General features: G+C 41.4%; 1 protein-coding gene across 15 annotated transcripts in view; it reads left to right on the top strand.

Moving 5' to 3' along the window:
• The window catches only part of LOC138968370 (glycine receptor subunit alpha-2-like), a 146447-nt gene that overhangs the window by 103618 nt on the left and 28093 nt on the right, over positions 1–14736 (top strand). For 8 of the 15 annotated variants that reach the window (XM_070340933.1, XM_070340947.1, XM_070340938.1 and 5 more), the window contains exons 4-9: positions 1726–1793; positions 2684–2910; positions 3681–3763; positions 10238–10393; positions 11380–11594; positions 12709–12876. In XM_070340933.1, coding sequence (XP_070197034.1) covers positions 1726–1793; positions 2684–2910; positions 3681–3763; positions 10238–10393; positions 11380–11594; positions 12709–12876 — 917 coding nt within the window. The remainder of the gene's footprint in view (positions 1–1725; positions 1794–2683; positions 2911–3680; positions 3764–10237; positions 10394–11379; positions 11595–12708; positions 12877–14736) is intronic. The other 7 variants (XM_070340936.1, XM_070340948.1, XM_070340942.1 and 4 more) reach the window with 1 other exon arrangement.

The following is a 14736-nucleotide window of genomic DNA, read 5'->3' as shown; positions in this document are numbered from 1 at the left end:
CTGGGGTCTAAAACAAGACATGTCCAAGCTGATGCCACCTACAAACTCATTTGGCAGGGATTCCCGGTATTAATTTTGGGCTTTTCTGACGTAAATCGTAAATTCCACCCCTTGTGCTTGGCTGTCACGAAAACGGAAACTCACGAGGATTTTTCGTTTGTGTTTTCGTCGGTCGCGCATGGCGTAAGCCTCGTCTCATCTGGTGAAGAATCGTTTGCTCCGACGCACTTGATTTCCGATGCTGCACCTGCGATCAGAAATGGATTCACCGCTGCATTTGGCCATGCGCCGGATAAAAGGATCATGTGCTGGGCTCACGTAGTCATGAACGTTGACAAACAGTTAGTCAAAATCAAAGATAAGAAGGTTTCGAGCATCCGTCAGAGAAGACATCGTTAACCTTCAGCTCTGCCCAGATGAGGATTCTTTCATGCACGCTACCTCCCTCTTCATGAACAAGTGGAGGAACGCTGAGCATGAGAGCGTGTTGTCTTTCATTGAGTATTTTGAAGGATCGTGGTTGAACAGCAACAACACATGGTACGAAGGGTATGCTCCAGAGTATCCATCAACCAACAATGGATGAGAGGCCATTAATCAGACTATAAAGCGGCAAAATACCTTCAGAGAGAGATTGGAGCTGGCAAGATTCCTGAGCGTGGTCTAAAAATTATATGCGAAAAAGAATTCGTTTATGATTTAAGAATGTTTGTGTAACAAGCTGTCAATTTATTATTTAGATTTTAAAAGTTAGGTCTAGCGCCAAAACGCACCACGGTCCGATTGTCTCCGACACAATCCGCAAAATTAATTCTTTGAAAATTGCTCGCTCTTTACGTAGGGCACCTAGGATGTTCCCGTTTGGTGAGCGTTCAAATGGAAGGGTGTTTGTACTGTGTAATAAAACCTGACAGTATCTGTGACGTTTTACGGGAGCCTTACTGTGCCTTTAATGAATGAAAATATGAATAACACTTGTAAATGGTATTTTTACATTCAGTCAATCTTTCACTGAATGGTGTGGGTTTTTTTACGATAATGGGGAACAAGAGGAAACCGTGTGTGTGTGTTGATGTGTGTGAATGTGTGTGTGTGTGTGTGTATGTGTGTGTGTGTGTGTGTGTGGATGTATGTGTAGATGTGTGTGTGTGTGGCTGTGTTTGTGTGTGTGGATGTGTGTGTGTGTGTTGATGTGTGAGGATATGTGTGTCTGTGTGTGTGGATGTGTTTGTGTGTGTGGATGTGTGTGTGTGTGTGTGTGTGTGTGGATGTATGTGTAGATGTGTGTGTGTGTGGCTGTGTTTGTGTGTGTGGATGTGTGTGTGTGTGTTGATGTGTGAGGATATGTGTGTCTGTGTGTGTGGATGTGTTTGTGTGTGTGGATGTGTGTGTGTGTGTTGATGTGTGAGGATATGTGTCTGTGTGTGTTGATGTGTGTGTGTGCGTGCATGTGTGTGTATGTGCGTGTTTTTACTAGGAAACTACGAGACAGGCCTTTTATGGGTTTTATTTCTTTTAAGCTTTACACATGAACACTTCACGGTATAGTGGGTTTTATTTCTATTCAGCTTTACATATGAACACTTCACGGTATTACCTCCACGCGCGTTGTAGCATGCTTTTCTATGTGTATGTTCCATGTTGTCATGTGTGTCCGTTTGTTTGATAGCAATGTGTTGTGAATGTATTGTATTGCCTTGTACTACAGGAGGCTCTGTGTTTCAGACGTGCCTACAAAAATCACCATCAGGGTTCATCTGCTCAGTTTCGACAGCGTCAGTGAAACAAGGATGGTGAGTTTAATGACGTACGACACCGCAAGTTAGTGAATAATCGCAACTCGCTAAAGCCTGTTCTTAATTGGGCAAAGTCAACTATGCGAAGTATGCTTCGCGAAGCTTGCTGCACGAAGCTAAAGCACTGAATGTTTGATAAAAAAAGACTTTGCCCAGTCTTCGCGAAGTCGACTTCGGGGTCAACTAAGGACAGCCGTAATGGCCTACTGATTAACTTTCTCACTCAAAGATTTATCCAATCCCAGGTAGAGGCATCACTATATCATAACAAAATGCCGCTTCCCGAGTCTATCCCGTAACAATTTCACCAGAATGCTCTCCTTCAAGACCTTGCTTTTGTCAGGCTTTCTCTTGATTCTTCTTCTTCTTCTTCTGCGTTCGATGTTCTTTCTGTTGATAACCTCTGTAAATCTACCCCGTTTTAAGACTCCCTCCTTTTTAAGACCTGATTTCCCCTGGTTTCTTGAGGTCTTAAAATGGGGTTCCCCTGTACTACTTTGTTTCAGGACTACTTTGTCGATATTATCCCCCTTGTTGTAGGACTACTTTGTCGATATTATCCCCCTTGTTGTAGGGACTACTTTGTCGAGCTGTTCATGACACAGGAATCGCGAGGCGAGCGGCTGTACTTCGTTGAAATTAAAATGCTATCACAATATATCCGGGTGAAGGAACACTCCATGATTATCCCCCTTTTTGTGGAATACTCCAAGATTATCCCCCCTTTTCCAGGACTATTCCATGATTATCTCCCTTGTTCCAGGAATACTCCATGATTATCTACCTTGTTGCAGGACTACACCGTGATTATCTCCCTTGTTGCAGGACTACACCGTGATTATCTACCTTGTTTCATGACTACACCGTGATTATCTACCTTGTTGCAGGACTACTCGGTAGAGCTGTTCCTGACCCAGGAATGGCGCGACGAGCGGCTGCACTTCGCCAACCAGACGGACTCTAAATGGCTGGAGGTGGACAGCAAGATGATGAACGTGGTCTGGGTGCCCGACGTCTACTTCCGCAACGAGAAGAGCGGATCCTTCCACGACGTCACCGTGCCCAACAAGTTCATGCACCTCTACCCAGGGGGCAGGGTCGTCTACAGCGTCAGGTGGGGGGGGGGGGGGGTGGGGGGGTGGGGGGGTGTTCAAATGAAGGGAGGGACTTTCTTTCTTTATTTGGTGTTTAACGTCGTTTTCAACCACGAAGGTTATATCGCGACGGGGAAAGGGGGGAGATGGGATAGAGCCACTTGTCAATTGTTTCTTGTTCACTAAAGCACTAATCAAAAATTTGCTCCAGGGGCTTGCAACGTAGTACAATATATTACCTTACTGGGAGAATGCAAGTTTCCAGTACAAAGGACTTAACATTTCTTACATACTGCTTGACTAAAATCTTTACAAAAATTGACTATATTCTATACAAGAAACACTTAACAAGGGTAAAAGGAGAAACAATCCGTTAGTCGCCTCTTACGACATGCTGGGGAGCATCGGGTAAATTCTTCCCCCTAACCCGCGGGGGGTATGAAGGGAGGGAGGCGGTGGGGGGTGGGTCAAAATGCCTGACACATTCATGCATCTCTACAGCGTGGGATGAGCGGGAGGTGTTGAGAGAAGTGGGGGAGTGGATGGAATCGGAGTTTGGGGGGGGGGGGATGTACCATAGAGCAGGACTGGGCACTTGTCCTGTGTTCTGTGACAAGGCAGGTGTGTATGTTGGTACGACATTCTATCGTGCAGGGAGTAGGGTCGTCAGGTGGTCGGAGGTGGTGGGGGTGTTGACGGCAGAAGCGGGGGCGGTGATGATGATGCTTTAATTGCTAATCATTTGAGTAATGGTGATAATTATTGTCGGCATAATATGGTTGTGTTGCAGATTATCATTGACGTTGAACTGTCGAATGAAACTGGCCAAGTACCCACTGGACACTCAAGTATGCCCCATGCTCATTCAAAGTTGTAAGTATTTTGACAACTTTTTGACTTACCCGAGTTATCACGAGAGTCTTTGTAAAATCTGTAACCTTGAGTTGTTCTCAAAAATTGTTACAGCTAGAGCTTAGCAACTTTACACACTTCTTGGTTAGAATGATCTCTTAAAATAACACACGTCGGTTTGACCTTCGTCAAATTTCAAGGTCACGGTGAAGTTGAGTTTGGATAAAACACAACGAGCAAAATTGTCAATTTATTCAAGCTTATTGAAGCTGGAGTTTTGACTCTTTGCATACTACAGGTCAAGTCTGGTTGACCTTCATCAAATGTCAAGATCATGGTTGGGTCCACTTTGTGTCAAAATATGGACATTGTTTTAATTTCTTGAACGTTTCAAAAGTTAAAAGGTTTGAAACTGCACACGCTTCTAGGATTTGATGACCTCAACACACGATAAAAAGTCCCGTTGACGTTAAGCAAATGTCAAGGTTACATCGGGGTCACGTTGTCACGAGAAGACGAGCGCGAAAACGAAGACATGAATGAAGAGAAACGCCGCTCCCTTATTTCTGTCCTATTTCAGACATATCTTAACAGTAGGCTAACAATATGTTTGTCGTTTTTACACCGTTCCCTTATTTCTGTCCTATTTCAGACACATCTTAACAGTAGGCTAACAATATGTTTGTCGTTTTTACACCGTTCCCTTATTTCTGTCCTATTTCAGACACATCTTAACAGTAGGCTAACAATATGTTTGTCGTTTTTACACCGTTCCCTTATTTCTGTCCTATTTCAGACATATCTTAACAGTAGGCTAACAATATGTTTGTCGTTTCTACACCGTTCCCTTATTTCTTTCCTATTTCAGACACATCTTAACAGTAGGCTAACAATATGTTTGTCGTTTTTACACCGTTCCCTTATTTCAATATGAATATGTTTGTCGTTTTTACACCGTTCCCTTATGTCTGTCCTATTTCAGACATATCTTAACAGTAGGCTAACAATATGTTTGTCGTTTTTACACCGTTCCCTTATTTCTGTCCTATTTCAGACATATCTTAACAGTAGGCTAACAATATGTTTGTCGTTTCTACACCGTTCCCTTATTTCTTTCCTATTTCAGACACATCTTAACAGTAGGCTAACAATATGTTTGTCGGTTGTACACCGTTCCCTTATTTCTGTCCTATTTCAGACACATCTTAACAGTAGGCTAACAATATGTTTGTCGTTTTTACACCGTTCCCTTATTTCTGTCCTATTTCAGACATATCTTAACAGTTGGCTAACAATATGTTTGTCGTTTTTTCACCATTCCCTTACTTCTGTCCTATTTCAGACATATCTTAACAATAGGCTAACAATATGTTTGTCGTTTTTACACCGTTCCCTTATTTCTGTCCTATTTCAGACACATCTTAACAGTAGGCTAACAATATGTTTGTCGTTTTTACACCGTTCCCTTATTTCTGTCCTATTTCAAACACATTGTGCGCGCCTTCGTGTGCGAGGCTGGTACTACAAATTGTTCATACGAAATGACAAACACAGGTTACAAGCGATAACGCGCAAAAATACTGGTTTATTACTTTACATCTGATACTAGGGATCAGTATTGTATATTGCGTAATTCAGTATGGTATATTGCGGTAAAAAACTAAACAGAAAGGAAAAGAGAAAAGAAAACAAATTATTTTCCTGTCTGTCTCGTTCTGCCTGTCGTTCCCTTTCTTGTCTGTCAAGTTCGTCCTTCTTGTCCTGTCTGTTACGTTCGGCCTGTTCTTTCTTTTCCTGTCTGTCACGTTCCTCATTTCTTATCTGTCGCTCGAATTCTTCCTTCCGTTCTACTTCTAAGCGTTTTAGAACGCTTCGGGCTTTAGCGCGTGCGCCTCGCTCGGTCGGTTCCTCACTACCAGGCGTCTGAAAAGTTAGTCCCCTCGTAGGAGATCCCTCTGCGGCCATGGTTAGTTAGGAAAGCTTTATCACAAAGGTCAGTCTAACGCAGCTATAGCTAAAACCCGCGGAGGTTTGTTTGTTTATTTGTTGCTTAACGTCCAGCCGACTACGCAGAGCCATATCAGGACGAGGAAGGGGGGGATGAAGGGGGCCACTTGCCAAGCGATTCCTGTTTACAAATGCACTAACCCATTACTTGTGTCCCAGCAGGCTTTAGTAAAACTAAATTAATACCTACTGGAAGATTACCAGTTTCCAGTATGTTAAAATAGGCTTAACCTATCTACTGCTGGACTTACATCAGAACACTAACAGATTAAACTATACATGAATCGCGAGACAAGCGGCAAGAGAAGAGATTTTTGGAAAAAATACAGGTGAATGAGCAAGAAGGCAGAAAAAGGAAAAGAATTCATGAAGAAAAAGAGAGCATGACAGGAAAGAGGAACCAAAAATCTACCTAACAGCAAACTAGAAAGCTCCTGCGGTTCCAAAAACAGGAGGGGCTTTTAATTTCATAACCGCAGTGCCCCACTGCGGGAACCCGCGGAGGTGAAACAATGGATACAAAAATCCAGCAACCAGAAAATGCAGAAGGAAAATTCCAAACGGTGTAGAACAAAACGCGTAGCCTAATTTATGGCTGCTTTTTGCGGTAAAACAAAATGTTTCCCACAGCCGTGGCCTACTTTATCGGCTGCTTTTTGCGGTGAAACAGAGTGTTTCCCACAGCCGTGGTTAGGACAGAAGTCCTCGGACCCTTCCCCCCCAATTCCAACAAAGTCAAAATATGGAGAAAAATCCAAGTAAAAACAAGACGGTAGAAATGTAACCTGTCACAGAATGCGAAACAACAAAGTAGAGAACACTGAGTAAAACGAATAACAAATCCGCTAACCCCGCTCAGCTCTCTGCAACGAAAAACTCTGAACGTACAACAACAAAGATTCACAAACAAAGGAAAGGGAAATAATCACAGTTAGCGCATACAATAGCTCACAAATTACAATTTACATTTCCTGCAAGATGTGAATCGCTTAAGGTGTGGTATATGATCAAAACTATACAAAAAAGGGTAGCACCAAGCAGAAAATAAGTCGAGCACTGACGAGATTATCTGCTCTTAGTTATCCTTAATTGGTGGGTCTTTATCAGTTGGAAATTAACTTGACTGAGTAAATCCCGGCTTGGCCCCCATGTGTCACGTTTCACTATATCACATAAGGTGATTATGAAACGGTTAATTACTTCTAACTAACTAACCACACCACGATCCACTCTCGCAGTCATACAATTAAATAGAAACAACAAAAGTATAAGTTTCAGACGCCTGTTTATGTAATAACTCGCCACCTCCCTCGAGACTTCACTCCAAAATATGTTCTTTTACGTTCAAAACGTAAAATACCATGAGGTCACTGACAAAAATGCCAGTTAACCTGGAAAGAACAACAGAGAGTATTTCATTCCACAAACACAGACTCGTCAAATGCGTTAAATAATGATTTATTACCTCAACAGCCCAATGTAAGTAGTTCTCTCAAGGAAATACGCTTCCTTATGAATGGCTTCCGCTCGTCAACGGAAATATCGCCATCCTCCCTCTTGCACTGAAATCCTTATGCGGTGAAAATCCTCCCCCGCTCAGTGAAGAATACCTGACGACTCGTCCTCAGCAAACATGTAACAGCGAAAAGGTGGTATCTCGTTGAAGTTCCATTAGAGCCCTCCTGTGCTAGCAGAACGGCACGTAAATAAAAGTGAAATATCTAACGTGATGAAGACCATCAAACTCTAAGGACGATGACACCGACCCTTCTCTCTTGCCGCTGATTGTCAAGTGTGTCGTTTCATGTCTTTCCTAGACAACCTTGAAACCCTCACGTGACTCCACGTGTACTGTAAACAGTTCAGTTATAGTTGATTTCGCCAAGCAAGCAAAATCACGCACGCGGAACCCCTGAATCATGAAATTCCCGTGCTCGGCTATGCATGGTTAGCAAAAACCTCCAGCCGTTGACAGAAAACAGGAGCTTTCTGTCGCAATTTGACAAAGGTACCCGAAAAAGTGACTCTTTCTCGAACCATGTCACTAAATCGTGACAATATGTTTGTCGTTTTTACACCGTTCCCTTATTTCTGTCCTATTTCAGACACATCTTAACAGTAGGCTAACAATATGTTTGTCGTTTTTACACCGTTCCCTTATTTCTGTCCTATTTCAGACACATCTTAACAGTAGGCTAACAATATGTTTGTCGTTTTTACACCGTTCCCTTATTTCTGTCCTATTTCAGACATATCTTAACAGTAGGCTAACAATATGTTTGTCGTTTTTTCACCGTTCCCTTATTTCTGTCCTATTTCAGACATATCTTAACAATAGGCTAACAATATGTTTGTCGTTTTTACACCGTTCCCTTATTTCTGTCCTATTTCAGACACATCTTAACAGTAGGCTAACAATATGTTTGTCGTTTTTACACCGTTCCCTCATTTCTGTCCTATTTCAGACATATCTTAACAGTAGGCTAACAATATGTTTGTCGTTTTTACACCGTTCCCTTATTTCTGTCCTATTTCAGACACATCTTAACAGTAGGCTAACAATATGTTTGTCGTTTTTACACCGTTCCCTTATTTCTGTCCTATTTCAGACATATCTTAACAGTAGGCTAACGATATGTTTGTCGTATTTACACCGTTCCCTTATTTCTGTCCTATTTCAGACATATCTTAGCAGTAGGCTAACAATATGTTTGTCGTTTTTACACCGTTCCCTTATTTCCGTCCTATTTCAGACATATCTTAACAGTAGGCTAACAATATGTTTGTCGTTTCTACACCGTTCCCTTATTTCTGTCCTATTTCAGACACATCTTAACAGTAGGCTAACAATATGTTTGTCGTTTTTACACCGTTCCCTTATTTCTGTCCTATTTCAGACATATCTTAACAGTAGGCTAACAATATGTTTGTCGTTTTTACACCGTTCCCTTATTTCTGTCCTATTTCAGACATATCTTAACAGTAGGCTAACAATATGTTTGTCGTTTTTACACCGTTCCCTTATTTCTGTCCTATTTCAGACATATCTTAACAGTAGGCTAACAAAATGTGTGTCGTTTTTACACCGTTCCCTTATTTCTGTCCTATTTCAGACATATCTTAACAGTAGGCTAACAAAATGTGTGTCGTTTTTACACCGTTCCCTTATTTCTGTCCTATTTCAGACATATCTTAACAGTAGGCTAACAAAATGTGTGTCGTTTTTACACCGTTCCCTTATTTCTGTCCTATTTCAGACATATCTTAACAGTAGGCTAACAATATGTTTGTCGTTTTTACACCGTTCCCTTATTTCTGTCCTATTTCAGACATATCTTAACAGTAGGCTAACAATATGTTTGTCGTTTTAAACACCGTTCCCTTATTTCTGTCCTATTTCAGACATATCTTAACAGTAGACTAACAATATGTTTGTCGTTTTTACACCGTTCCCTTATTTCTGTCCTATTTCAGACATATCTTAACAGTAGGCTAACAAAATGTGTGTCGTTACACCGTTCCCTTATTTCTGTCCTATTTCAGACATATCTTAACAGTAGGCTAACAATATGTTTGTCGTTTTTACACCGTTCCCTTATTTCTGTCCTATTTCAGACATATCTTAACAGTAGGCTAACAATATGTTTGTCGTTTTTACACCGTTCCCTTATTTCTGTCCTATTTCAGACATATCTTAACAGTAGGCTAACAATATGTTTGTCGTTTTTACACCGTTCCCTTATTTCTGTCCTATTTCAGACATATCTTAACAGTAGGCTAACAAAATGTGTGTCGTTTTTACACCGTTCCCTTATTTCTGTCCTATTTCAGACATAATTATGATTGATTGATATATGTTGCTTTTTGGGTCCACCGGACCATATAGGCCGAATCAGGACCCCACAAGTTTAACATTACACAAATTTAAATTAAACCAATTTAAAAAAACAAAGTCAGGAAATGTATCACAGTAAATCTATGTATCACAGTAAAACTATTATCACAGGCGTGGCACCATGGTGCCTCTTCTCTTTTAAGCAGGTGAACATGTGTTATATAAGTGTGACCAGTGTGTAACCTAGCCAAAACACTTTCTTCTTTTCTACTTGAAGCCATCAAAACTACACAAGATACGCTCTGAGCATTAAGGTGTCAGCAACTCATCCCCTGGTCACACATGACAAACTCGGAATTCACCATATTTTTGGGGGAAAAAAGGTGGAGAATTTGATGTGTTAGAAAAGGTAAGTGAAAGGGCTTTGGGGAGGCAGAAATAAAGAAGAGACAAGAAAAAGATCCAAATTAGGTTCACGGCATCGAGAGTGATGCGACCTTCTCTCAGATGTTAGTAGAGAAGGCTCCCCCATTCACCACCCGGGGGACGCGCCTCTACGCCAATTAGGGGGCGCGAGGATTTCAGACATATCTTAACAGTAGGCTAACGGTTTGTCGGTTTAACACCGTTCCCTTATTTCTGTCCTATTTCAGACACATACACAACGGAAAACGTGGTGTTCTTCTGGCACCCGACCAAGCCCATGGTGTTTGACGATGAGATGACGCCCCAGACCGAGCTGCCCCAGTTCTCCATAGTCGCCAACAAAACAGACACGTGTGAAACTACAAAAGACAGCAACGAAGAACGTGAGTGAAACAAAACAGGTCGCGTTAAGCATAATGCAAACATTCAGTCGATCCGGTTTAAACACTTGGACTGTGAAGTCTCTCAGTCGTTGCAACAAGTCAGCTAATGAAAACCTAACAAGTCGCGTAAAGCGAATTTATTACATTAAGTAAATCTGTGGTACTCACAGAATTAAGCTGATGGTGCTGCATGTTTGTTTCACTATGACTAGCGGGCCGAGAAAGCGCTGACACGCTGGCTAGCGCAAGACCAAGACGGGTCACGCTCGTCTCCGCAAAGCAAGCGCACGTAGTAGCCTACCTAACTAATCTATTTTTTCTATGAGCACATTTTAGAGTGATCATAACATATCCATATATTTTTGGATTCAGAATCTAAATAAGGAATACAATGGAGTCATTGTATAATCTGTTCGTGAAAATGTGATATAAACAGCAACGTTAATGAGCAATCTAATTCCATTCTTTTTTAAGCTTCCGAACTGAAATGCAACCCAATAGTCCGGACTAAGTCAAAGATTGCTTGACAAAAATGTCAATCAATTTTGGTTGAAAAAGGAATGAAGGCCGCCCCAACTTTGACTTAAAGCCGGATATGACGTCATCAAAGACATTAATCGACAACAATTTAGGAAAAAGCCTGAAGTCATCATCTGGAAGAATTTGAATGTAAAGTTTTATGAAGATCCGTCACACACACACACACATACACTAGCACGCACGCCTACACGTGCGCACACACACACACGATGACATCCAATGAATACAGTTAAACAAAGCAACCCCAGGTAAGTGTAAGTTGAATGATGGTCTAATTCCAGCCAGAGCCATTGTAGCTCTATTCTGGTTTATGTGTTCTGTTACACGAGACTATGAGGACCTTTAATACAATGAAATCCGCTTTTCTTGTGGTGTGTGACAGCGGCCTTCGCCTGTATCATCGCCACGTACCTTTAACTATCCGCTTTTCTTGTGTTGTGTGACAGCGACCTTCGCCTGTATCATCGCGAAGTTCACGCTGCAGCGAGACATCCGCTACTACATCATTCAGATCTACGTGCCCAGCATACTGATTGTGGCGCTGTCCTGGGTCTCGTTCTGGCTTGACCTGGAGGCCATACCGGCACGGGTCTCGCTGGGAGTCCTCACCGTGCTTACTCTCAACACGCACGGGTCCACCATCCAGGCAGCGCTGCCCAAGGTCTGATCCACGTAATCTTAATGTGCATGCCTCTTGTATTTGCTTCGTGGATACAGTGGGGCCCCCCTTTTAAGACCTCCAACAATTTGAGGAAATCAAGTCTTAAAAAAGAGTCTTAAAACGAGGGTAAATTTCCACTGTAATTTAATCATCTGTGATCATAAATGACTCAAAAGGTTGTATGTTGCAAGTTCTAGTTTTGATTTTACGTTGTCGTGATCTCATGTCGGATGACATCACTGATATCGTTGGACAGGTGTCGTAAATCATGCTCTTTGACTTGTGTTTTTACACGTTCATGACATCATGTCTGATGACGTCACCGATATCGTTGGACAGGTGTCGTAAATCCTGCTCTTTGAGTTGTGTTTTTACACGTTCATGACATCGTGTCTGATGACGTCACTGATATCGTTGGACAGGTGTCGTAAATCATGCTCTTTGAGTTGTGTTTTTACACGTTCATGACATCATGTCTGATGACGTCACCAATATCGTTGGACAGGTGTCGTAAATCATGCTCTTTGAGTTGTGTTTTTACACGTTCATGACATCATGTCTGATGACGTCACCGATATCGTTGGACAGGTGTCGTAAATCATGCTCTTTGAGTTGTTCCTGGTCTCATGTCTGACGACGTCGCTGAAGCAGTTGTGCATGTGTCGTACATCAAGGCGATAGCCGTGTGGGTGGTGAGCAGCCTGAAAATGTCCTCTTGAGTTTTGTTTTTAAAGCTCCAGCGATCACTCAGATTAGACGATTTTGCCTTTTTTTTACATAAAAAAAATCCGTTGTTTCATTAAAAAAAAATATCAAGATCACGTGTCTGATGACGTCAGAAAAATGGTTGTGCAGGTGTCGTTCATCAAGGGCGTAGACGTGTGGGTGGTAACCTGAACATGTCCTCTGAGTTTTGTTTTAACATTTAATGATATATTTACAATTGCATGATTTGTTTTACAAGTGCATGATTTGTTTTACAATTTCATGATTATTTTACAATTGCATGATTTGTTTTACAATTTCATGATTATTTTACAATTTCATGAGTTTTTTGAAAATGTCAATTTTTCTACAATTTCACAATGATGACGTCACTGAAACCATTGTGCAGGTGTCGTACATCAAGGCAATAGACGTGTGGGTGGTCTCTTGTCTGATCTTTGTCTTCGCGGCGCTGCTGGAGTTCGCATACGTCAATGTGCTGGCGCGGCGGGGAGACAAGGAGCTGGGGATGGTGCAGGTACTGGCTACCTCTCAGCTCCAGAGGGACCCCTTTCAGGTGGAAGCATGCCCCGTACAGTCCTCGTCTTGTGCTTTAAATTCTTACACGCAGACACCCCACGCGCTGTCGTCATCCGCATGCACGTGCAGGCATTTGTTTAGGCTTCCCTCCCTGGCTTTTGAGATGCGTGGGTCGATCCAGAATTCATGACAGTTGTTCTTTAAAATTCAATTTGGTTTAGATAATTTCAAAAAGAAATTCAATATTATCAATAGTAGTATCAAGACAACGAGCTCATAAATTTACTCCTTTTTTATATTTAGAGGAAGAAAACATTCTTATAAACCGAAAAAATAGGTTGATTTGCAATCATTTAAAAAACAAACACCATAGGACATTGTCATTGACAAGCAAAATGCTTCCCTATCATCGTTTCTTCAAGCCCCATTCCTGCTCAAGGCAAGCTTGTATACTTTTCTTTTTCAAGCCATATCTAAAGAAAAATACCAACGTCTGTGATATGGGCGAGATGGCTGTGTCAGATAAAACGTTGTAAAGCTAATTATCACGAGTGCCATTTTGTGACATTTGTGAGCCTTGTATCATATGAAAGTGCAGAGTCTTAGGAACACAACGGTACCAAAATCAAGAGTATTGGTCCAGAAACAAAGACGCACGAAGCAATAGAAAACTGTGAATGGCCTACGAAACAGTTCAAGTTATCTCCACCTTTACATTTGATTTAAAAATGTAAGCCTATATTTAATAAGAGGAAACAGCAGCCCGACTGTCAAGCTTTGTGGATCAGACTTATCGCGATGAAAGACAATTCTGGCGTTCGCATGCATGCCGTGTGTTGTGTCGTTGACCCGATGTGTGTTGGGTCTCTCCTACAGTCTGACCACAAGGTATTGAGAATTGATATTTTGTTTACAGCAAGCAGTAAATTCATCGTGCTGAAATGTCTTTGATATGTGGTGAAAGAAGACCGTTTTCTTTATTGTGACACGAAAAGAATATCAATGTATCTGATGGGACATCGCAGCTTCAAGACTGTATGTGGAATTTGGCGTCTGAATCGTCAAAGTAACGATAAGTTTACGTTAGTTAGTTAGTTAGTTAGCTGTTGCTTTTCGGGTCCAGCGGACCATAATAGGCCAAATCAGGACCCCACAAGTTAATCATTACACATTTTTAGATTAAAACAATTTTAATACATAAAATCCGTAACGTCACCCGAAGGCAACAAAAAAGTCAAAGCAAAACCATATATGTCAAATAAATTAGGTAGTTTTAAAATTCAAATCTTAAAATTAAGACTAGGCTCCTTTAAAAACCCAAAAAGAGCTGTACAGCTGACCTCTGTAAAAATACTTTTCAAGCTCGAGGTGCCAAAACACTTTTCTCGTTGATCATACAGATCAGCACACTCGGTGATAAAATGACTCACCGTAAAACCGGTATCACAGGCGTGGCACCATGGTGCCTCTTCTCTTTTAAGCAGATGAACATGAGTTAGATAAGTGTGACCAGTATGTAACCTGGCCAAAACACTTTCTTCTTTTCTGATTGAAGCCACTAAAGGAAGTGGCTTTAACCCTTGTTAAGTGTTTCTTGTATAGAATATAGTCAATTTTTGTAAAGATTTTAGTCAAGCAGTATGTAAGAAATGTTAAGTCCTTTGTACTGGAAACTTGCATTCTCCCAGTAAGGTAATATATTGTACTACGTTGCAAGCCCCTGGAGCAAATTTTTGATTAGTGCTTTTGTGAACAAGAAACAATTGACAAGTGCCTCTATCCCATCTCCCCGCTTCCCCCGTCGCGATATAACCTTCGTGGTTGAAAACGACGTTAAACACCAAATAAAGAAAGAAGTTTAACAGGTCAGGAAGAGTTTTATACAATTTGTTTTCCG

This window comes from Littorina saxatilis, linkage group LG6 (genome assembly GCF_037325665.1).
Source record: "Littorina saxatilis isolate snail1 linkage group LG6, US_GU_Lsax_2.0, whole genome shotgun sequence".
Taxonomy (NCBI): domain Eukaryota; kingdom Metazoa; phylum Mollusca; class Gastropoda; order Littorinimorpha; family Littorinidae; genus Littorina; species Littorina saxatilis.
Note: the sequence above shows the minus strand (reverse complement) of the source record. Positions and strands in the feature narration are given on the sequence as shown.